This window comes from Aphis gossypii, chromosome 3 (assembly GCF_020184175.1).
Source record: "Aphis gossypii isolate Hap1 chromosome 3, ASM2018417v2, whole genome shotgun sequence".
NCBI lineage: Eukaryota > Metazoa > Arthropoda > Insecta > Hemiptera > Aphididae > Aphis > Aphis gossypii.
Window position 1 is genome coordinate 29427108 of NC_065532.1, and position 23777 is coordinate 29450884.

The following is a 23777-nucleotide window of genomic DNA, read 5'->3' on the forward strand; positions in this document are numbered from 1 at the left end:
TGATACAACAGTACGGCACTATAGTTGTTTTTTATTATTTGTTTATTAGAAATTCGAAAAGTATTGAATAAATAGACAAGATATTATTATAGGTTTACCTATTATAGGTAGGTAGATATTTGTAGAAATGGAAATCATTTTTTTTTTTTTTAATTTAGCGGAAATAGAATATTCCCAAAGAATATACAATCAGCCAAGGTCCAGTAATAAAAATATTGCTAACTTAATATTTTGGTTAAGTTTTTTTAGAACTTGAAATTATATTTGTTTATTTTGAAGCTAACTCATTGATATTAGTTAATAAGAAACATTGTTTCCTCCAGATAGGTATATTATAAATTCTTTGCTAAAGAAGCCTTAAATCAAACCTTTAATGATTGTATATGGTTTCATTCTTATTTTAGTTTTAATACCCATTCTCGTGTTTATAGAGAAATACATCAAAGTAGGTACAAATGTACAATACTAAATAAAAACATAATGGAATTTCTAATTTAAAATATAGTAATTATTTATACTTATGGCTATGGATAATAAAGATACATTTTGACTATTATATTATTACAAGAATTTAATTATATAATACTATGTATAGGTATTAGGTACTACGATCGACAAATCAGTCGCTGCAAAATGTCCGGGTTCGGGACAATTGTAAATTCTTACTAGATACTACGAAAAAAAATTAAATAAAGTCATTTAATAATAATATTAAATTACTGATTTATTTACTTTGTCCAATTTATAGTACAGATATACACGTATATAGCCCAGCATCGGACCTATCATAAAAATGTAATATAGAAATGACTAATAAGCACTAATTAAAATTATTGATGCTCATTATCTGTACCAATAAAATTATTGAATATTGATAATTGATTTTATTTTAATTTTACCTATTATTAATTAGATGGTTTGAAAAAAACAACACTATACAATAAAAAAAAAATAAATTAAAGACTTTTGAATATAATTAATATACCTATCTTTTTTTTTTTCAGTTTTAATCGACTCCGTGGGAACGGCTTTCGCATTGCCTCCACGAAATCCGTATAAATATAGGTTGGCACCTATAGGTATAATAAGTATTTTATAAATACTTAATTTATTTTTTATAATACTGTAGGTACTATTATGTTAGTATCCAATTATGATTATAACGTTTAATGACTATATAATATATTATAAGTATAAAGGGTTATTCAAGCAACATAGGTATATTATATTAATCATATTTCATAGTATAAGAAAATTGTTGTTAACTAAAGTATGTACATAGTGAATTGTAATTATTCTGTATAAAAAAATAGTGTTGTTTGCCAAATATGTTTTTTTTTTTTTTTTAATTTTAAACATATTTTGTAGAAATATTGTTACTTAAAAAATCAAAAAAATCCTAACACTGCAATATAATTTGACAAGTTATGATTAGTGTGTAAAAGATAAATAGTTGGACTGTGGAAATATTTTTATCTTATAAAAACATTACTTGCAATTAAATAATTGTGCTGACTGCCACTGTGGTATTGTGATGCAGTGTGTCCTGTGCTTGCAATGCTCTTTAAGTTTTTTTTAACATGGTAAAACATGAAAATTAAAGTCTAATCATTTTTTAACCGCGGTAAAATTAATCTACAAAGGAAAATATTTGGAGGCAGGCATTTACAATCGCGATCGGCCATATCGCCCAGTTCAGAAATAATTTTTCAAACAGCCGCAGGATGGTTTATACAATAATAAATTAAAAATTAAATTGATTTCGACGTATTGACCTAACTCATTAGTTGATTAGTTTGACTTTTTAATTAACTTGACTTATTTAATTCTACCTTATTGTAGAATCAAACTTAAAATATTTTAATAATCCCAATCATATCATTTTGAATATTTTTATACTAATCAGAAAATTATTTATTGTTTAATGCCATTTATATTTATAAATTCGTAGAATACAGGAAATATTATTAGAAAAAATATATATTATATAAAACATAGGTAGTTAAATTTATTGATAAAACTCATTTATCATATTAATTACCTATAGGTCATCAATTAGGTATATTCCTAATTTATATATATTATATATTATTCTATATTCCTCATTAGTATTTAATACGATTATTACGAATAATTGATAATTATTATGGTCCTTTCAATTTATATATTAAATATTAATCATGTAGAGGTATACTTAAATCGGTATAGTATATTATTATACATTAAATACTCGTATATATTTATTTTTAAATTATATATTATATTTTTGTACCTATACATCTTTATAACTTAACTATTCGCTTTTTCTAAAAACGATAGGATACGACATATTATAACTACAATTACTATTAAAATCTAAGTAATGAAAATAACGATAGTGCCCCAGATTTTTCACCTAAATCCTTTTATTTTGAAAAGAAACAACCAATTGAAACTCGTTTGAAAAACAATTAATTTAGTTTTCTGAAAATATAAATACAAAAATAGAAACTTTCAACAAGTTAAAACTATTTTTCTTTAGATTTTAATTTTATATTGATAAACCAAATGAATGTGCGAACGATTTTATTGAGTATTATAATGTAATTTTTATGAAAAATGAGTGGTCTAAGGAAAAATAACAATTTATTATTCCCTATATATTTATTTGAAAAGTGCAGAAGCATTATGTCCACCTTATCACCGAAATATTGTAAACATATTTTTGTTTTTGTCAGTGTTTTAATTGGACGTGTAATCTCTACATTTTTTTTATTATAAAATATTTAAATTGTTTTACTAGGTATGTAGATATAATAATCAAAACAAAACAGGCACGCCGTGTTGTGAAAATAGCTAATCAACTACTCCTAACTCGATATAATGATTAAGTAGGTATGAATATCAACGTTCACTATCATATTATCATGCTTTAACTGATGAAAAAATTGTATTGCAATGTATTATTCACTCATTCAGCTCAAATTATACCTACATAGTAACTTTAATTTTTGAACACTATACCTATATCAAAATCTGAGTGAATTATTTTGTAAATTATAAATACTTGAGAATATAACAAGTACATTTACAAGGGATTTTAAATAAAATATTATTATTATTATTATGGGAGGACGGATAATTATAAACCACATATAGTGTAGGCGGAGCGATGTATTATTGACAATTGTATGCACCCGGTCGGGGCGATATTATTATAATTTTACACGCCTTGTTGGAGCGACAACAAACCTGTGTCGAATATTTGATTAATATGATTTTTAGGTACCAACTGCTTGCAACAATTTTTGACAACATGATATAGTTAAATTTCATTTATTGACATTTATTAAATTTTAGATTTGTTATTTTACTAATAAAATATAAGTTTTAACATATTATCGTAAACTCATTTTTCTTATTTTGAATCGACGGGTTAGGTTAATGGGAACTGCTTTATAGCATTACTTCCTCGAAACATATATCACACAATCACCTAACTTATAAGTAGAAAATCTGTTCAATTCAGAGTTAATGGGCAAGTTAGGGAATATAATATATATTTGGTTTTCTATGGTTATATTGGATTATTATCTACCTATATGTATATAAGTATACACAAGAGAAACTTCTCTTTTATATGTATATTAATTGTTCTTGTATAAAATGCATAAATTGGTATAAAAGGTATAATTTTGAGGAAAACTGTTACACGCCCGACAATTTCACATTCGGTAAAAATAAGTGTAAGGGTGTACCGTAACTGATATGTTACCTCCATATATCCTTGTTGAATCGATTGAATTAATAGCCCGCAGACAATAGGCAGAAAATCCGAACGTGAGGAAATATACGTGCCAACTTAACAATCGGAAAATTCAACTAATTTTTCTGATATAATATGCTGAATTGACATAAGATATCTTCAATAAAACAATAATTTACTTCACTAGTAATGAGAGGACTAAAATTAAGTGGCCGTTTTCCTATTTCTGAATAGGAAAATAGTCAAAAATTACACCAGCGCTAATAATTGCCATAAATGAGGTAGGGAAGAAAAAAAGAAGGAAATCTTTACACAGGAGGTTTGCAGTATAGGTATACCTATTCCGGCTATCTCTAAATATAAATAATAATATAATATATTCATTATATTTATTTGTATATTAATTATTGGGTATACGTATGGAATATCCACGTAAAATTATTGTATTTATAAAATTGGGGTATAAACTCAACGTTTTCCGTTACTAGTATAGATGAGCATTCTAATTTATGGACTAAATGATTATATTATATGAGTGCGTATTTTTATAACTTTGGCGTTAATTTGTCAATATTCCGCCGTGTTTAAAGATAGTCCGATATAAAAAAAAATGAATTATGAATTTGAAGGAAAATATCACGGAATACGAAACGCGGTGGTAAACATCGTATAGAATTCCAGTCTCAGGAAATTTCGTCTACTAAAATGTACCTAATAAAGTATACATCCAGGCACGTACACAAAAAAAAATCGAGGGGGGAGGTTCATAAAAATGTACAATAATCAATATTTATCGATGAATGATAATATAAGTATAAACTACAAAATTATAAATTTTCAGGGGAGGTTGAACCCCCAAAACCCCCTTTGTAGATGTGCCTGTATACATCGTATATATAATATCATTTTTATAGCTACCATAAAAGTGTAAAGCTACCAATATAATAAAATATGATAATAGGTAACATGCGTATCGCGATAAAGCTTAATATAATATTGTCCTTACTCGTTACCAATATATTCTTTATTTCATCTCAACTTAATTTTGTAAATATAGTGGGACATCAATAAATCGAAGTTTAAAGGGAAGTAGCATTTTTTTATTCATCGAGGTTTTCGAATTATCAAGGTTTTGGGAAAAAAAATACGACTTGTTTTTTAAAATTTAATATCGTATTTTATTACATACATAATAATATAAATTACAGTAGGTATTATGATTATTAAAAAAATATTACATTGCAAGTATGTGTTGGAATTTTACAAACAATTATTTAAGATATTACTTTGCGTTATAGGTATAGGTTCTTTACACATAACATTGTCAACAGTACCTATTTTCTACCTCATTTAAAGTAAAATAATATACTTTATCGTTATTCACATCATTAGAATGTCCTGTAAATCTCCTTAGAAATGTGAGAGCAGCTTTTGCTTGTTTTACTGAAACACGAGGTATTGGCTTAAATTATTTTTCGTCGACGTTATCAATATATCTGCCACGAAAAAAGTCAATTATATCATCGTCTGTCAAAGTGTTAAAAACGGCGATATGTCTTCGTCGATTTCATTAAAATGTTCAAATGGTTCTTCCTTGATTTTGTAATTACGCGTAATCAAAGTTCATTTTCTATCCGTTTCGGTATTTTCGATAATGGATATTAATGCGTCTTCCTCAGCTCCAAGTAAAAATCCACACGATCTAAAGCAGACGATATAAGTCGTTGTCGTTGTACTATAAAATAGTGTAAACTGGTTTCAATCTGCAAGAAGGCCTAGTGACAATCAATATATTACCTACCTATATATATATATATATATACGTAAGTAATTTTGTTTTAGTACAGTTTAAAAAATAAGGTTATAAAGTAATAAGTATCATATAAGTTTACCATTCTTATTAAAATAAATGTCAAATCTTTAAACCTGTTATTGCAAGCCGTCGTATATATGATAATGACTATTGCAGATTATACGCATAAGCCATAGCAGAAATGAAGCGCAATAAGAGCTACTGTAACCCCGTATTTCTTGCCTTCTTGGTAAATCGGTTCCTAATAAATATTAGACTTCCTGTAGAAATTAAGATACCTATATACGTTACGTATTTTCATTTTGGAAATTAGAATTATTACATATTAAAACTGATAATAACGGAAAAATGTGAGTCTAATATAAAAACTGTATAAGAATATTATTATAAAAAAATAACATTTTTTTAAAATATATTTTAATAATTAGGTATGTTTTGTTTTTTATACTGAAAACCGAGGTTAGGAATAAGATTTAACATCTTATAAAGTTTTTTATAAGTTTTGATGTTTAAACAAACAAAAAAAAAAAATAAAACAAATTCAACTTGTTGATTGTTCAGCTTTAGTTGTTTAAATCTAACTAACTGTATATAGGTATATATAGTGTACCTACTGTACTATTGTGTACAACGGTAATAACAAGTACCTATACTAATTAATCAAATCAATGTTATCTAATATTGTAGCTATTATATATTATTTATTTATCATCCCGCATCAATAATATCGTAGTATTTATTAATATTTAGCGTATAAATAAACATCATTATGCGTCGTGTCCAAAACCAGTATACATATCTAGATTGATGTCGTAAATAGTTTTGATGATTGTGCTCTATGGGATGGTGGTAAGAAATAAGAATACATCATTCAAAAATTATTGTTATTGCATCAGAAGAAGCAGATCAACAGTGGCGTATTTAGAGATGGGTTTTAGAGGTTCAAACCGCTTTGAAATGTATGGCTGGTATGGGCATTGATTTTGATTGTTATAATATTATAGGTATATAATACTTATTATCATACATTTTTTTTAACTCCCTCCGAAATTAATTTCTATATACGCCACTGCAGATCGATAACAGAATTATATTTTATCCCATAAATCAAATTGTTAATTATTTCGGAATTTTTCTATTTTATCGAGTTGAGAAAGTCATAAAGCGACGAAAAAAAATGAAGACAAAAATATAATCTATAGCACCATATACTGTACCGTGTTGGGATATATCCACATTTAAATTCGTTTTACAGATGGTTAAAATATCAATTTTTATTCGTTTTTTTAAATTCATTATAACAATTAATAAAAGATGAATAGAAAAAATTACCACTGCAGCAGTAGGGCGCTAGAAAATATTTTTGTTAAGCAATACAAAAGCATATAAGGAGTAAATAATAAAAGAAATCTTTAAAATTGTTTTTAAAAGAATTTGATTTTAAGATATTTTTATATATATATATAAATCTATTAACATTTATAATATAACATATGTTTGAATATATTTTTTACTAATTATAATAGCGTAATATAATCCGAAACTAATGATGGCAATGATATTTAAATAAAACTACAGTCTATATAGTATCAAGTTTTTAAGTTCGTAGCGTACAAACAAAGAAATATTCATTTTTAAATTTATAGAATAGATAGAAGATTACCATTAAAATAATATTGCATCATACCAAGTACTTCTTAAATTGTATTTGTAGGTAGGTCCTAAATCCCAAGTCCCATAACCCGCATCATTTATTATTGTATTATCCAATGCACGCATTCTTATTGCTATTTTTTTCGACGCGACTACAACGATCAATTTAAGATTGTGTGGCACCTGCAGGAAGTAACATATTTCAAAGGCCTTTAAATATTATAGGTACTAATATAGTTTATTAATGAAAACTAAAAACAATTTTTATATGAATCTCATCTGTTCCTTTATTATTTATTATAATTAATATAATTACAAAAAATTACCTACTTCCCCGCATTAATCAAACTTGAAAATTCAAAATATATATGAATATTTTTTAGTTAAAAATAAATGTAGGTAATTCATAATACCTATAATAGTTAATATTAAAATTAAGATAATTATCATAGAAATAATTTGTTATTTTTAATTTTAAATACTGTTTTATGTTTTTGCTCACCTTTTTATTTACTAAGTCTTCTAAAATATTTAGGTGTTATTTAAAAAATATAAACTTCATAATAGTTAAAATCTTTTTCCGGGTAGGAATTATTAAAATTTTTAATTTAAGAAGATTTTACGATACCACTTCTACGGTTCATAGTACTTCTGAGATCTTCTTTAATAATATATTAAAAAGTTAACGTTCCCTTACTACAGTTTGTATAATCAGTATTCAGTAATCACTAATATTATTATTGATGAAAACAAATTCTAAAAGATATTATTAGGTAAGTCGTAGTTACTTACGTATGTTTTGAAATGTTTCATCTAATCTATCTGATTTAAAACATATTTTGTGAAAACAATATAGGTAATAGATATTTCGGTAAGTTCCAATAGATGCACGTTTTTAACTGTGGAAACTAAACATTGGAATTTGTAAAATTAATTAAATCATTTATATATATACATCGTGCTTTACAATAGGGTTGTATTTCTTTTCTTTTAAAACTTTTCAAATAAAGAAAAATTCAAACTTTATTAATTTGTATGATCTAGAATTTTTTAATAGAATTATTTACCTGTGTACCTATCTACAACTGGGAAGTAAGTTTTTATTTTGAATTCTTCTCTATATACCTACCAGCCACAATTTATAAGATAATATTCAAATTTATAAAATTATAAATAATACTGGCAATACCTATACTCTTAATTCAAAAATATAGAATTCAATTTTTATCGAATTGCATTATTTTTACTCAAAGCTAATTTTAATATTTATTTTGTTCCCGATTTAGAAGCCTATTGAAAAAAAAACATATATATTAGCAAAAAAAAACGTAAAATTATAATATTAATTTCGTAAATGATGTTATTATTTTTATTATGGGCTTAGTAAAACTATAGGTAGGTATGACATACGATCATGAATTGGCAGCAGATACGCATCACACTCTCACAATAAAATACATAGTTCAATTTCATTTCGATTATTTACACGTTTGTGCGAATTATAAGGAACGGAACACATGTCTTTTTTTCTGGGGAAAATCGGATATCGTTCCGTTTTACATTTTTTTTTTCACAAACCAATTATTTTATCATTCGTCGTGCCAGACCTTTGGAAAACAGGTGGCTCGGAAATCACGCGTTCATATGATATTATATCGATGGCAGCAAAATCGTTTGTAACGACGACGCGTTCAAGCCATAGAAAACTACCTATGTCGGAATGACAATGACAATAACGACGACTCGAAGGCGGAGCGACAAACGCATTGCACAGCATATACCTGCCGGAACAATATGTGACCGTCTTCAAAAGCCGGACACTTACCCTGCCGGCCGTGTGCCTTTGTATATAAAAAAAAAAAAAACACAACTCGATTGTAGGTAGACGAAACTATTATCAAACGACGTCGACACTCGAAAACGAACGGTCACTCGTGAAAACTGCACAGCGAACACTGCGAACACGTTCGCTATGTCGTGTTCTTAAACGCGTCCCGAAACACTCGGCGGCTCGCTCACGCTCCGCCCATGACAGTTACGATTCGTCACACGACGACGGCACGCAACGCGGACACTGTTGACGACGTATTTTTTCACTGTCGCATCGGCACGTACCGCATTATACGACACGCGATTCGTCGGAATCACGACCGCGACTCTTCCGGACCACTCCGTTCTCGTCTCTGTACGTCTTCCGGTCGTCGACCGTATGGTCCCGGACGTCGCGCGAAGCAATTATCTCGTGGCCGCCAATCGAAAACCCGACGTTTGACTCTGTACAGTGGGCGATATTGCGTTTTAGAAAAATCAGAATATTATTTCGAATTCTATCGATATAACGCGCTCCAGCGGTGTACAAACGCGGCGCTCGTGGACGTCGCGAGACCGCGACAACGACTCGCGCCTAGCGGTTACACTGGTTTTCCGAGGTTTTTTCCGTCGTCACCTCATACTCGGTACGCGGTACACCGCGCGGTAGTACGTCGATACGTCAGCCCGTCGTCGTTATCATATTCGGGTCGCGGGCCGCAGACGTCGTGCCGGATCGCTCGCGTTCACCACCGAGTCGTCGACCGTCGTCGGGAGTGTTCGGGCGACGCGCCCGCGCACGGCACCCTACTCCGCTTATTTACGCCGCGACCAATAACCGTCCGCGTCAGCGGTGATAGCGCAATAATCTGATCGTGCGCTCATCTACCGACTCCTACTGTTAGGCACGACCTGCACCCCGGAAACTGCGACGCATAAACCGGGCTCAGACAGTCGTCATACCCTTTACCCTCGACTACCCGAGTGTCAGACGCGCGGTCGCGGCGACTTACTGCAGTGACCCCGTCGTTACTCGTCAGCGTTCGGTTTTGACGAAATTCGCGGAGAAAACACCGCCGCTACACACCGTTAGTTAATCCGTAATCGCATACCTACCTAGTTTGCGATGACCGTTTTAACGTTACCGTCGGTCGGCGCCAAGCCGGACAAAGTGCCGTTGATCGATGAAGCCGAAGTCCTCGGCCAGGATAACGCTCGGTCACCGCCGACGTTTCACCCAAAGTTCTTGGAGGCCGGCGGTGCTGGTGGTTTGCCGCACTCGAACGGCACGCCGTTCATACCGTGCTACCAACGCCGTGCCGAGTACAAACGGATGGCCCAAAAGATGACCAGGATCACTACGATAGTGGTGGGCGTCATGCTGATCCTCTATTTCACTATCGATATCTTGTGCAAGTCTTACGTCCAGGAAATACAACAGAAGCAACAGGCTATCGAAGACCAGGCTGCCGCCGCCGCCGCCGCCGCCGCTGCCTCCGCCGCCGTGCCTTGCAAGTCTTACTCGTCGTATGCAGCCGCCGAGAGCGATATGCTGACAATGCCGTCGCCGTCGTCTCCGGATCCGGACCCCCAAATCATTACTCTCTTCTCAATGGTCATAAAAGGGGATGGATCTGTGAAAACACTACCCAAGGCGCCACCGATCACCGTCAACAAATCGGCTCGTTTCGTGCACGATTTCAGCATCAATATTACCGGCATCATCGACGTTGAAAACCGACGTTGTTTTGTCATGCCTCTGCTTCGCAATTATGTTCATCCTCCCGAGGCTCTGTTTGAATTGTTGTACAGAATGTCATCTGGATACTATTCTGTGGACATTAACAAAATCCTCAGTGATTATCGTATGGTTCAACCGGCGATCAGCGATCTCTCTGACTACGGCTTGTACATTTCTAAAGACTGTGCTGACTTAACCACTTTCAAACTGGAAAAGGATGTTGTAACCGAATCTCCATAAGATGTTTATTAATTTCCACATTCATCAAGGCACTTAAACAACCAAATATAACACCTCTTATCATATAATATTTATAATACTTAAATGCTCTTCTCTAATATTTATAAAAAACAGTTGTGCGCAATGAATACTCAGCTGTGGACCATTAATTCTGTTACCAACTTTGACTAAGTTCCTTAGCTGTATTGTTCCTATTATTTTGTTTTTTCAATTTTCAGTTGTCAAAAGTGCACAACTTTAAATGTAATTATTTTTGTATACAATCATCCATTCAACGATAAAATTAGTCAAATACCTATTAAACTTTATTATCCTGTTAAAATATCAACATATTATAATTTATAGTATTTAATTATGTTTTAACATAATATTATAGGTTTTTTTTTTTAGTTTTTATTTGCATGTTTATAGACTGACTGTCATTTTTTTGTAGAGTTAACGAATGTTCCCTAAATTACAATTGTCAATGGAGTATAAATATAATATAAAAGAGAAAATGATTTTATCTGTACTTACTGGTATGTGATAAATCATAGATGTTTTTGGCCCTATATAGTAACTATAATGATAGTAATGTATTAAATGTTTATCATCAATTTTCATGAACCTATCTTTGTTAAGTTTAGCACTTAATATTATATTATTAAACTTTAGTAGTGGTAATGATTATCTTTAAACCGATATTCCATGACACTAAAAAATATGTAGTATTTGAATTCTTTAATATTATATAAATATATATTGGATTTTTAACTATTTAATTAATAAGTTTTCAAGAATAAAAATCGAAAAAATTAAAAATGTTGTATATTTTGTTACTCATATATTATGTGTAAACTAAAAACAAAAAAAAAAACTTAGTGAAATAATTTTTTATAAAATAATTTCCTTGAATTATCAAAAATGTTATCTTTAAAATAGTAGCTGGATTATTGAAACTCAAAATTAATTTAAAAAAAAAAGGTATTTATGAAGAATTAATAAATATGTCTTACAAGAGAAAACATATTTATTCATCAAGTTGCGTACAATTTTTAGTTAAATGTGTAAATGTTTGAATTTCTTCAATATTCAAAAAGCAAAATAGATTAAACTGAGGAAGAATTATATTATGATTTAGCTACTGAAAAGAATGGATAATAGTTGTAACTTAAAGATTTTTGGTTCACTTTTTATTAATTTACTAATTACTTAATTTTCATATAACCTCATCAGTGCTGTAACTAGAGGTTGGCGATATGGGCGTGCTTACCAAGGGTGCAGTAATGTAAGGGGCGCATGTGAGTTAAATAAAAATTTGTAACTTGGTTTTAAGATTCGATTATTTAAAAAATATGGCAGTATTTTGATTAACAAGTAAAAATGTAATATTATTATATTTATATAAAAATTATAGATAGGTACCTATGAAATAAAACAAAAATAAGAACCAAAATAGAATTTGCCAAGGAAAGTAGTTACGGCGCTGAACCTCATAAATGCATGTGTTCACTTTAAAATATCAATTTTATAAAATCTGAATATCATAAACTACAATAGTAGTATTTTGCATGTTTCACACCATTAACTGTTGAACAGTATAAAATGCATGGTAAAGTATTTTAATTAAATATCAAAATCTAGTATTTTGTTTTCTTATTTGTATGTATATTTTTAAGTGTTAAAACTGTTAAGATATAGATATGACTAGTAACTAACATTAAAGAACCGAAATAATATTATACCTAATAAATACGTTCAAACTTTTATGATGAAATAATTTGAAAAATAATTCTAAACAAATTATAACTGAAAGAATTTATTAAAAATTAAATCAAAATGTATACAGAAGAGTTCACATAGTAGAAAAAAAACTAACAAAAATTTCCTTACAATAATGTTAACAAAAACAATGATAAATGTTAACAGTCTTTATACATTAAGAACACTATTATGTTTACATGTTTTAGGGACAAACAATAGCAGTGTTACAGTTAATATTTACAAAATAATGTCTAGTTCATTAAATTAAGATAAAAATTTAAATCTAATCTCACTTTTGTTTCATGTAGTCTTTAATGTCATACAACAGGTAACATTGCAGAACAAGTAATATAATTCCCGGAATTGAGTACATCAACATCTTTGGCCATTCTGAAGTGTGCTGTATACTTGAAGTGTTTGATGAATGCGATAAGTTCATAGGACTATTATGGTGATGTGGCAGAGCATAATACGTATATGGCGAAACTGGCTGGTGACACAATGGTGAATATTGTGGTCTATAACTGTGTTGAGAGTAAATGCTCTGTGTATCAAAGTCATAATCATCTTTTACTGAATATGTTGAATAATATCCAGGAGCAGACTCTGCATATCCTGAAAACTTGTCACGTTTGATAGGCATTGAAAACTTTGGTGGTCGAAGTATATTATTTTTGACACCACGGTTTTCATTGAGTTTCATCCCTTGGAACAGATTATCAACAGTCTTGTTTAATATCCTTTTTCGACTCTTAGGTAACTCCTCAATATGATCAATATCCATCATTTCTGATTCATCATTATTTTTATATGATCTGTTTGCACTAAAAAAAGCAAATCATAAATTAATTTTTAAGCTACTTACTGTTTTAAATTAATAATAATATTTTCAAGTTTATTAATTACATTTCATGTAAATAGGTTTTAAAGTTGACTGATAGACTAACATTAATAATTAACTGTTTACATTTGGATTATTTAACTTGTCTTAAGTGACCATTTCATCTAGAGCTAAGCCATTGAATGAGTTTATAATAGATACATAATAACTAAATTGACAATTGTGCATACATACAAGTATTGAAAAGCCTATGTTTTGTAAGTCATTTTATTAAAAACAGTCAATGTGGCAGTAATCAATAAAATTGACTGAATACATTATTAAAAATTTTTACTAATATAATTGCCTGTATTGTGTACAATACATATTATATACAGTATATTCCAAAAGTTCTGTGAGTTTCATATCAACCTTAGTACCATCTTTGTGGAAAATCGATACATTAAATAGGATTTATTTTTCAAAAATTAACATTTTTTTTTTACAATTTAGTATTTTAAAATTTCAAGACGGCTATTTTTATTTTAGTATATTTCTTAAAGCATTAAATATAATATGTAAATATACTAAAATTAAATGAAAAATCAAATAAATTGCATAGACATTAGCCAGTGTATTATTTAGATTTTTAGAACACTAATTTTAAGTTATTTCATGGATATTTTTATGTTATTAAACACTTAATTTAGTTCTAAGGTAATGATGGGCAAAATAGATCAGGTATATCAAAGAGGGCAACAAATATTGACTACATCATTAGCATTAGACAATTTTAAGGATATATACGTCTAAACATTTCTACTCAAAGTTAAAATTAATGGAGGTTATTCCAAATATTTATGAAAAAAAAAATGCAATTAAGTATTTTAGAAGTTATTGTAGTTATTAATAATTTTTATTTCTATTAAAATCTTCACTACTAATTAAATATTTAAATTTACAAATTGTCATGAAAAACATCCACATTTCAATCAAAAAATTATACTGCATAATATTTTTGAAAAATAAATTTGAAATACATGCCAATTAGAATTCTAACTGTAAAAACCCTCAGTTAAATATACCAATCTGTCACTCTCTAGGGGCGATATAAAACTTTTAGGATAACTGTATATAGTATAAGCAAATCAAATATAACATACATTTATTAAATTAAAGAAACCTATAAATTAGTATATAACTTAATTTCATACTTATGTAAGTAGAATGTACAATGCCATAATAGTTTACATGATAATAAAATTAATATGTTCTTTTCTATAATAAATTTGAAAGATCTTTTGATGTTAATTTATTGTTACAAACAAAATATAAAAATGATAAGAATAGTGAAACATTCCTTGTAAACAATTATATTTATTGTTAAGGTTAGTTTTCAATGAAATACTAACTAATAATTAATAATACTTCTGATTTTAACTAATTATTTTGAAGAATATATATATTTTATGTTGATTCAAAGGGTGCTGAAGCATTACATTACAACTTGTAAAAAAGTCATTGAACAGTAAGCATATTATAATTTAGATATATGATAGATTTATGGTTTGAGGTATTATTGATACGGATTGAATTAAAAATAAGTCAATAGTTTTAGGGGCATAAGTAAGGAAAGATACAGAAATTTGACTTCTAACAGGCAGTAAATAACATACCATTGTGTCGAGGGGTCATATATTGTGCGTCTATGTCGTAATCATACTCGTCCCTTGTTGTATACTGAATGGATTTGGGAATGGCTTCAAGAAAGATTTTTTCATTAAGTACTCGAGCGACTTTGAATTTTGGGAGGCGTACGATGAACTGATTACTTGACCCAGGCAGAAAACGAGTTTCTCGTAATTGTGTTTTTGGTGACAAACGTTTCTTACTAAAACGATCATTAAATTATAATAAACTCGCAACTGGCTAATACTATTTACAAATCTATTTTTATTTCTAAATGAGAAACTTAAATAAATTTATGAATATTAACAAGGTTTGTTTCACTATGATTTCAAAATTTCTATTTATGTGGGTATTAATTACTATTAAATATTTTTTATTTTTTTAGAAGTAGTATTAAATATTAAATATTAATATAAAATGATAAAATAATAAGACGAGGTAAGATTTAACAAATATAGTCATAGAATCACACTCTACGAGACAGCTGAGTTTGTAAAGTTATAATTAATGTATTTTATAACAATGATAAAAAATTAGTGTATCTAATCGAAATATTTTTAAATGAAAATTTTATTGTTTACCCCAGAAAATTGTTATATTGAGTTTAGTTAAATAGAAATCTATCAATTAAGATTTGTAGATTTGTCTGTACATAATATTTAAAATACAACATTTTTATAAGTATTACCTTGTATCAAAATAACTTGTATCATTAATTTTGAATTTTTCATCCTCCAGTTTAATACTCGTTTGTTCAATTTTTTGTTTCTTTGTCAAATGTCTAAGTACAGACACTGATGAAAGAAGCACAATAATTGTAGAAATGAGAAGCTAGAAAATATTAAATATTAGTAAACTAATAAGATTATTTTTAAAATGCATTTGTTCTTAATTACTTTAGGTTTTAAATGTACAAATTTTTCAAAATTATTGATAGCGCATAATGATGACCATAGGAACATAGTTATGGCGCTTAATTTGTCTAATGTGCTCAAACAGTGATAAACTTGGCAAAATGTACCAGCTAGGCTAACCATTCCAATTGAGTGTGTTAGTGATATAGGGCTATTTTTAGAAATCAATAGATTTAAATTTTGTATTGGCCAATCACCCATATAGTTCTCAACACCAGAAGACAGTACAAATATAATAAATGATAAGAATAGTGAGCATATATTAGGCCAGACACCAGTATCTTGAATATCCTATAATAAAAATAAATATTAACATTAAATAAAAAAAATTTTAACAATAAATTACTTTATGATAATTATTTATTCTTGTTGATCTTAAGTTGTAACGTTGTTCTTGCAATGATAGTACTTTTTGTGTATATTGATTGCATTTGGAACACAACTTTAAGGTTGCTTCTAAGTTTTCCCTATAAAAAATTGTAGATCAAGATTAAACACAATTTTATATTTTAAAATATTTTTTAAATATTACTTGAACTTTTCAATTTCCCTATCAAAGTATTTTTCCTTGGTAGGGGTAAAACTAGCTAACTGTTTTACTTTCATTTCCTGAATAATATTGCACTTATTACATAAACCATTTTTATTTTCCTTAAAATCTTCTTGGACTACAGAAAAAATTGCTCTGTTGTACCTTTGATCATGTTGCTCAGGAATTGATTTACTATAGCTTCCATCCTGAAATGAAGTAAATGTATTTTTATTAATGTATAACGATTGATCAATCAAATAATTTAAAAAAAGCACGGATAAATGGGTACCATTCTGATGTACAATAGGTGTGGAGTGGGTTACAGTAATGTATGTATTAATGTACTTAAATTTTATTTCAATGATAAATCATTGTATATAAAAATAGCCTATATCACTAAGTATATTTCATGATATATTTTTAATATTTCTAATATAGTAATTTATTTTACAATTAAAATTATGGGAGGTTGATTTATTTTTTCCAAAATCATTGTATTTAGGTATTATAGGCAGATAAACTAAAGATTTATGTAAATTTGTATTTAAATTTTAACTCTAAGATATAAAAGGATTTTTTTATGAATTTTGTCAAAATTCTTGCTTTAAATGATAATAAAAAGAAATATTAAGAATATAAATTTCTAATATTTTTTAATTAATTACTCACAGGCACTTTGTATTGAATTTTTAAGTATTTTTACTGTGCCTATAGCCTATAGGTGATGACAGACAGAAAAAAACACACATCATTGTAAAATCTATACATTCATCAGAAGAACTGCTCTTATAGTCTAAACATAATATACATACATATTGTATATACATGATACATAAATATATATATGACACATTACTTGCCTTTTTAAATCCATTAAACTGTCCACATTCAATGCATGAATATTCAAGTCGGTCCTCAAAAGCTACTTTAAAATTGGCATTGCAAAACCAACAGTTAACATAAATTGGATAAAATTTTCTTACATAAATGAAGACATAGTAACAGAATAGAGCAATTGTTAAAGGTGCCAGGACTAAAGGAATTGGTTTATCATTGACATAATCATAATAGTTTGTGAAATAATCTGAAACTAAAAATATGAATAAAATAAATAAATATGTTAGACATGTAAGTTATATTTTTTTTAATAATAAATGTTATTTACATAAAGGAAATGAAGAATCGTTATTGAAGTACTTCTTGAGCAGGTCCATAATATCTAAAAATAAAAAATAAAAGATAATATAATGTATAATATTTACTTATATTTATGTCTTAACTTTTCCTTCATGTTTTTTTTATTTATATGCAATTTAAATTTGGCATTATAAAAAAAAAAAGCAGAATAAGTGTTATTTTAAAATTAATAATTGTCATGGAGTAAAATTATTAATTACCATTATATATTATTTGTTTAGTAAAACTTAAAAACCTAAAATTGAATACATTTATTTAATTTAAGAGGACGCCACGAGAGTATGGTATCCTTTTAATAATAATGTGACAATTTTTCTTTGTACTTCACCTACACATTATATTATAAGTTACTCGATGCTAATATACCTAGCTATGTGTATAGGTATTTTTTAAATGGTACATTTATCTTATTTATTATATTATTAATTATTATAATGATTTACTATACTAAACCACAGAATAATAGACACATTATTAATCAGTAAATTGGAATATATCAAATTCAATTATGTATATTTTATTTTATAATGGATAAAATTATTTTATTTGAAATTAAGATTCTAAAAGTAACAGGAAAAAAAAACTTGACAGAATACAGTGATCGGGTTAAAGACAATATTTTTTTATTGCCTACTTTGGGCTTTAACAATAGTTAATTAGATAGTAATTATATTATTATTCTTGACTAAACAGTAATGACATTTTTTAAAATGTACATTGTTTCAAAACATAAAGGTACGTATAAGAGTTTATATTGCAACTGTTTTAAACTGACATTAAATTAAAAATGTAATCAATATTTACTGGACACCCTGTATATATTATCACGTGGAAATAAATTACAAATAGTCCTATTTATATAGTTTACCAAAAGACGTTTTGTATTATATTTATAATACTTAACTAATAATCTTTCAACTTAATATGGTATTATTATGATAATAAAATATTTCATTAAACAAACGTGGATTATTTAAGAGTTTAAGAGCTTAATGTTTTTTAAACACTATAATATTTATCTTAGAAATAGGTAGCATCTAACTAAAAACATAAGCAGACACAAACTTGTTGAGTGATCATTAATATATAAAATGTTTAACATTTATAATTTTAGAACTAGTAAAATAAATAGGTACTAAGATATTAAAAGTACAAATTGGGTAGTTTAATTGTAGTGATTGGAAGGTTTTGACTATTCATAAATATTTAAAAATGTCATTAAAAATAAACATACTTGATTACAGTTGATACATAATAGATTTATTTTTAATTAACTCTTGAAAGATCATTGCTATTGATGCAAAATACAATTAATCATTATAAAATTATACTGTATAATAAAAGGGGAAGTAGACCATCTTCAAATCAAGTACATAAATGAAACATTTCCCTTTTCCTGCTTAATCATTATCAAACCCACAATTATTAAAAGATAAACAGAATATGCCATAATAAGAAATATGTTTTTGATATTTAAACAATACTACCATATTTTAAATTATAGTATAATTCATACAACTCGTATAATTAAGTTTTAAAATGTATATGATATATTTTATATGATAATTAATTTTACTTTTCTATAACACGAATACACGATGTATATTTTATAGTATACTTAAAATAATTATTAACATTTAAATATTTTTAATAATTAGTAATTGAATACCTATTGCAAGAGGTCAATGCCTAGATAAGAAAAATAATTAATACTTCAAATTTTAATAAATGCGTAACAATACCCCTACCCTATTTTTTATATAATTTTAATACCTCTTTACACTAAGTACCCCCACCCTAATTTTTCAAATTATGTAAAAGACTAAGATGGGGAAACAAGTCAGTAAGCTCAGTGCTCACTGCCCGTGGATAACGACCATCCTAACATTCTATGATATCTAAAATTACACACAACTAATATGAAACATAAGTCACATAAATACGCATAGTAAATTATTAACTTATAAAATATTAAGTAGGTAATAAATATTTTTGATAAATAACTCGGGCGAGTACAATGTTAAAGTATTGAACAAAAAATCAATAGTAAAAAAAATGTTGAGGTGTTTATATTTATTAACAAACTCAGGCATGGTTAGCTCAAACCGGTTGAATTTTTAATAAGGAAGTGTATGCGATTAATAATAATAAAAACAAAAAGGGTCAGATGAAATGTCACGAGGGCCAGTAAAACGTACTTGTAAATTTCACCGACAAACGAATCGGCAATGTTATTTTCATAGAATAAAATAATGAACACAGTCATGAGTCAATGCATTCTAAACCCAGTGAAATCGATTTATATAATCTCATAATTGCAAGTAACAATTTTTAAACAATTAATACAATTTTGGGATCTAATAAATAATAATGTATAATGTATTTATAATACAATAATTATAGGTACATTATAGCATTGATAATAATATCGTAATTTGTAAAAATAATATTTAATAAGATAAAATGAAAATGGCGTTCGAATAGTTTAATAAATGCGGTGCGCATGTGTTGGTAACACCATAAATAGGAGATGAGGAGGTAAAGGGAGACCACCGTCCACTTTCCCGCCGTACCGCTGCAGTTATTGATAAAACTTTAAACTACTTCAAAACGCCGATTGACGACCAGCTCGACAGAGGATTACGAATTAGTCGAATTACGATTATATTATTTGACATAATATAAACACTTGAAATCTATCGTTAAACTAGTCATTTTACTGTTAATTTCCAAAACATTCAAACCAAGATAAATTTATCAAAGTAATTAAAGAAAATTGATTTTTTATACCATATACATAATTTAATTTAATTGCTTTATTAAATATTCGAAATCATTTAAATATACATTTCAATTCAACATGTTACTTAGATCTTCACAAGGCATTACCAGATCAATAATAATGTGTGCACAACGTTACTCAACAATGTGGCCTACCAAAGCTTATGTGAATGGCGAATGGTATGATGCAAAATCTGGAAAGACTTTTGATGTTGTCAATCCAGCTACGGGAAAAATGATCGCTACTGTACCAGATTTAGATGCTTCAGATGTACAAGTGGCTATAAATGCTGCAAACGATGCATTTAATACATGGAAAAAGACTACAGCTAAAGAAAGAAGTGATCTATTAAGAAACTGGTATAATATTTTAGTTGAAAATAAAGATTATTTAGCAGATATTGTAACATCAGAAGCTGGAAAACCATTACCAGAATCATTGGGTGAAATAGCTTATGGAAATTCATTTGTTGAATGGTTTTCGGAAGAAGCACGACGAACTTATGGTGAACATGTTCCTAGTCCAAATAAGACCAAAGAAATTTTAATGATTCGTCAACCACTAGGACCAGTTGGTCTTATTACGCCGTGGAATTTTCCAATAGCGATGATAACTAGAAAAGCTGGAGCTGCTTTAGCAGCAGGATGTACATGTGTAATAAAACCGGCAGAAAATACTCCAATCACAGCATTAGCTTTAGCAAAGTTTGCTGAAGACGCTGGTATTCCCAAAGGTGTATTTAACATTGTTACTGCATCAAGAGAAAATACTCCAGAAATTGGTAAATTGTTGTGTGAAAGTCCAGACATTTACGGTATATCATTTACTGGATCTACTGAGGTTGGAAAATTACTATACAAACAATGCAGCAGCACCGTGAAACGTGTTGGTTTAGAACTGGGAGGAAATGCCCCATTTATAGTATTCAATGAAGCAGACATCAATAAAGCAGTAGCTGGAGCAATGGCATCAAAATTCAGAAATTGTGGGCAGACATGTGTAAGTGCTAATAGATTTATTATTCAAAAAAATGTATTCGCAGAGTTTGTTGATAAATTGAAAGTAGAAATGGATAAATTAGTTATGGGTGATGGTAAAACTTGTGGCGTGAATCTTGGACCATTGATCAATTTAGCTCAAGCAGATAAGGTAGATAGAATAGTAAATGATGCTAAGAACAAAGGAGCAAAAATCATAACTGGTGGAAAACGAGCATTAAGTTTCGGTGAACGATTCTATGAGCCAACATTAATCACTAATGTTACTAAAGATATGGCTTGTTATGTAGAAGAAATTTTTGGACCTGTTGCAGTATGTATCGAGTTTGATACAGAACAAGAAGGATTACAAATTGCTAATAGTACAAACAGAGGGTTAGCTGGTTACTTTTATTCAAACGATTTGTCACAAGTTTGGAGAGTAGCAAAGGCTTTAGAAGTTGGAATGGTTGGTGTCAATGAAGGTATTATATCAGCCACAGAAGCAGCATTTGGAGGTGTCAAAGAATCTGGTCTTGGAAGAGAAGGTTCTCGCCATGGTATGGATGAATACACTGAAATAAAATATATTTGTTTCGGAAACCTAGAATACTAATTATTATTATTATATAATTTATAATATTTATAATATTTTAACATTGTAAGTGAAATAGGTACTGATTATTAATGTCTTCCAATAAAAAAAATTGTCTTCCAAAAGTAATTTATAATTAAGTTGTTTAAATGTTTAATACATTTTAATTAAATGATACAAAATGTCAATGTTATAGTTCTATTTTTTTTAAATACTGTACAATAATTATTAATTGAGCTATTAGTATTTGAAAAAAGCTAATTACGCATTAATTAATATGTAATAATTTAACAACATTTTAAACCTAACATATATTTATAAAAAAAAAAAAGCAATAAGTATTAGCTACTTAACTGTTATGGATATTCCATATTTAATTGTTATTTAAGTACCCAGGGTAAAATAATTCATTAATAGAGACACATATATTTACCTAATATAATCTTATTATGTACATAGACTAGAATCGTATAAAAAACAAACTGTACATAATAGATACAAAGTACAAATCATCACATTTCATCCTTAACAAAATTTACGTTTCCAGGTTACATTAAGTGATATGGTTAACATACATTGACATAACAATTAAGCATTTATTTGATAATAAAAATTAAATTTTCACAGATATCAAATTTTACAAGTTATACAATTTCTAAGGAGTCTAGAGCAAATATAATATTAGGTATCATAATTATTATGTAAAATTTTCAATTAATAAATATTTGTATCTCTTAATACTACCTACAAGTCAATAAGTGAGAATTTAATTAAATTAATACTTTTACAATATTGCTAGAATGACGATGCCAATTAATTTTACAGAATGGTTTTTAAAATTAATGTATGCAGAAAATATTATAGAAAGTACTATTCATAACCAAGTCTGAATATGTTGCATAAGTTATAACTTATTAATAATAATAGTATTATGTTGAACAATAGTATAGTACCATACCTCTCAAGTTGAATAAATTGATGACCGGTGTGAAGTGAATGTACTCTATCAATTCATATTAATGGTTCTCAGCAACTAATAAGTAAGTTAATAATAAAATAATCGAAACTACTAACGAAAATAAAGTAATCTAAAAATTCCAGTTCCGGTAGTTTTGATCGTTTAACTCGTTTTGGACTTTGGTGTTATCATTTTTAAAACGATCGGTAATCTGTTCGTTTAGGTTAAGGCTTGTAAAATAAAAAAAAAACAAATTGATGAATTCAAAAACGCCGAACAACACGTAACGTCACGACGACCAAAACTCTACAATTATATATTATATTAACATAATAAATTAATTATTAATATAATATAATAAATCTGTGAATGTAACATTAACATAACATTTTAATCAACATTAATTCGTATTTTCGTAATTAAAACCCATACATTTGGATGAAATATTTTATTCCATGATCGTGGGTAATAATTGTAAATTCAAATTTTATGGTTCTGGTTCACGCCGTTCACAGAATTAAATATATTTTTTTTAATAGACCTATGTTATTTTATGACACAAAAAATTA

General features: G+C 28.1%; 3 protein-coding genes across 5 annotated transcripts; 2 read left to right on the forward strand and 1 right to left on the reverse strand.

The window, feature by feature from the left end:
- Positions 1–9791: 9791 nt before the first annotated feature.
- LOC114118945 (uncharacterized) lies at positions 9792–11802 on the forward strand. Its single transcript, XM_027980379.2, has one exon. The coding sequence runs from the start codon at positions 10147–10149 to the stop codon at positions 10999–11001; it is 855 nt and encodes a 284-aa protein (XP_027836180.2). The 5' UTR covers positions 9792–10146; the 3' UTR covers positions 11002–11802.
- Positions 11803–12783: 981 nt separating this feature from the next.
- On the reverse strand, positions 12784–23565 carry LOC114118947 (uncharacterized). 2 transcript variants are annotated; one of them, XM_027980383.2, is made up of 9 exons: positions 23209–23565; positions 17865–17918; positions 17560–17789; positions 16700–16905; positions 16514–16634; positions 16150–16458; positions 15942–16084; positions 15241–15455; positions 13307–13568 (listed from the first exon to the last, which is right to left on the reverse strand). In XM_027980383.2, the coding sequence occupies exons 2-9, from the start codon at positions 17911–17913 to the stop codon at positions 13528–13530; spliced, it is 1314 nt and encodes a 437-aa protein (XP_027836184.1). In that variant the 5' UTR covers positions 17914–17918; positions 23209–23565; the 3' UTR covers positions 13307–13527. The 2 variants fall into 2 exon arrangements, with proteins under 2 accessions (XP_027836183.1, XP_027836184.1); XM_027980382.2 differs by lacking the exon at positions 15241–15455 and having other exon boundaries at positions 12784–13568; positions 23209–23543.
- On the forward strand, positions 20467–22438 carry LOC114118948 (succinate-semialdehyde dehydrogenase, mitochondrial). Of its 2 annotated transcripts, XM_027980385.2 has the most exons (2): positions 20467–20658; positions 20768–22438. In XM_027980385.2, the coding sequence occupies exon 2, from the start codon at positions 20799–20801 to the stop codon at positions 22269–22271; it is 1473 nt and encodes a 490-aa protein (XP_027836186.2). In that variant the 5' UTR covers positions 20467–20658; positions 20768–20798; the 3' UTR covers positions 22272–22438. The 2 variants fall into 2 exon arrangements, with proteins under 2 accessions (XP_027836186.2, XP_027836185.2); XM_027980384.2 differs by having other exon boundaries at positions 20467–22438.
- Positions 23566–23777: the final 212 nt, after the last annotated feature.

Coding starts and splice junctions, on each gene's coding strand:
- LOC114118945 (XM_027980379.2), top strand. CDS start 10,147: ATGACCGTTTTAACGTTACCGTCGGTCGGCGCCAAGCCGGACAAAGTG.
- LOC114118947 (XM_027980382.2), bottom strand. CDS start 17,913: ATGGACCTGCTCAAGAAGTACTTCAATAACGATTCTTCATTTCCTTTA. Junction 16,635..16,699: donor AGGGAAATTGAAAAGTTCAA/GTAATATTTAAA, acceptor AATTTTTTATAG/GGAAAACTTAGAAGCAACCT. Junction 16,459..16,513: donor GAATAAATAATTATCATAAA/GTAATTTATTGT, acceptor TTTTTATTATAG/GATATTCAAGATACTGGTGT.
- LOC114118948 (XM_027980384.2), top strand. CDS start 20,757: ATGTTACTTAGATCTTCACAAGGCATTACCAGATCAATAATAATGTGT.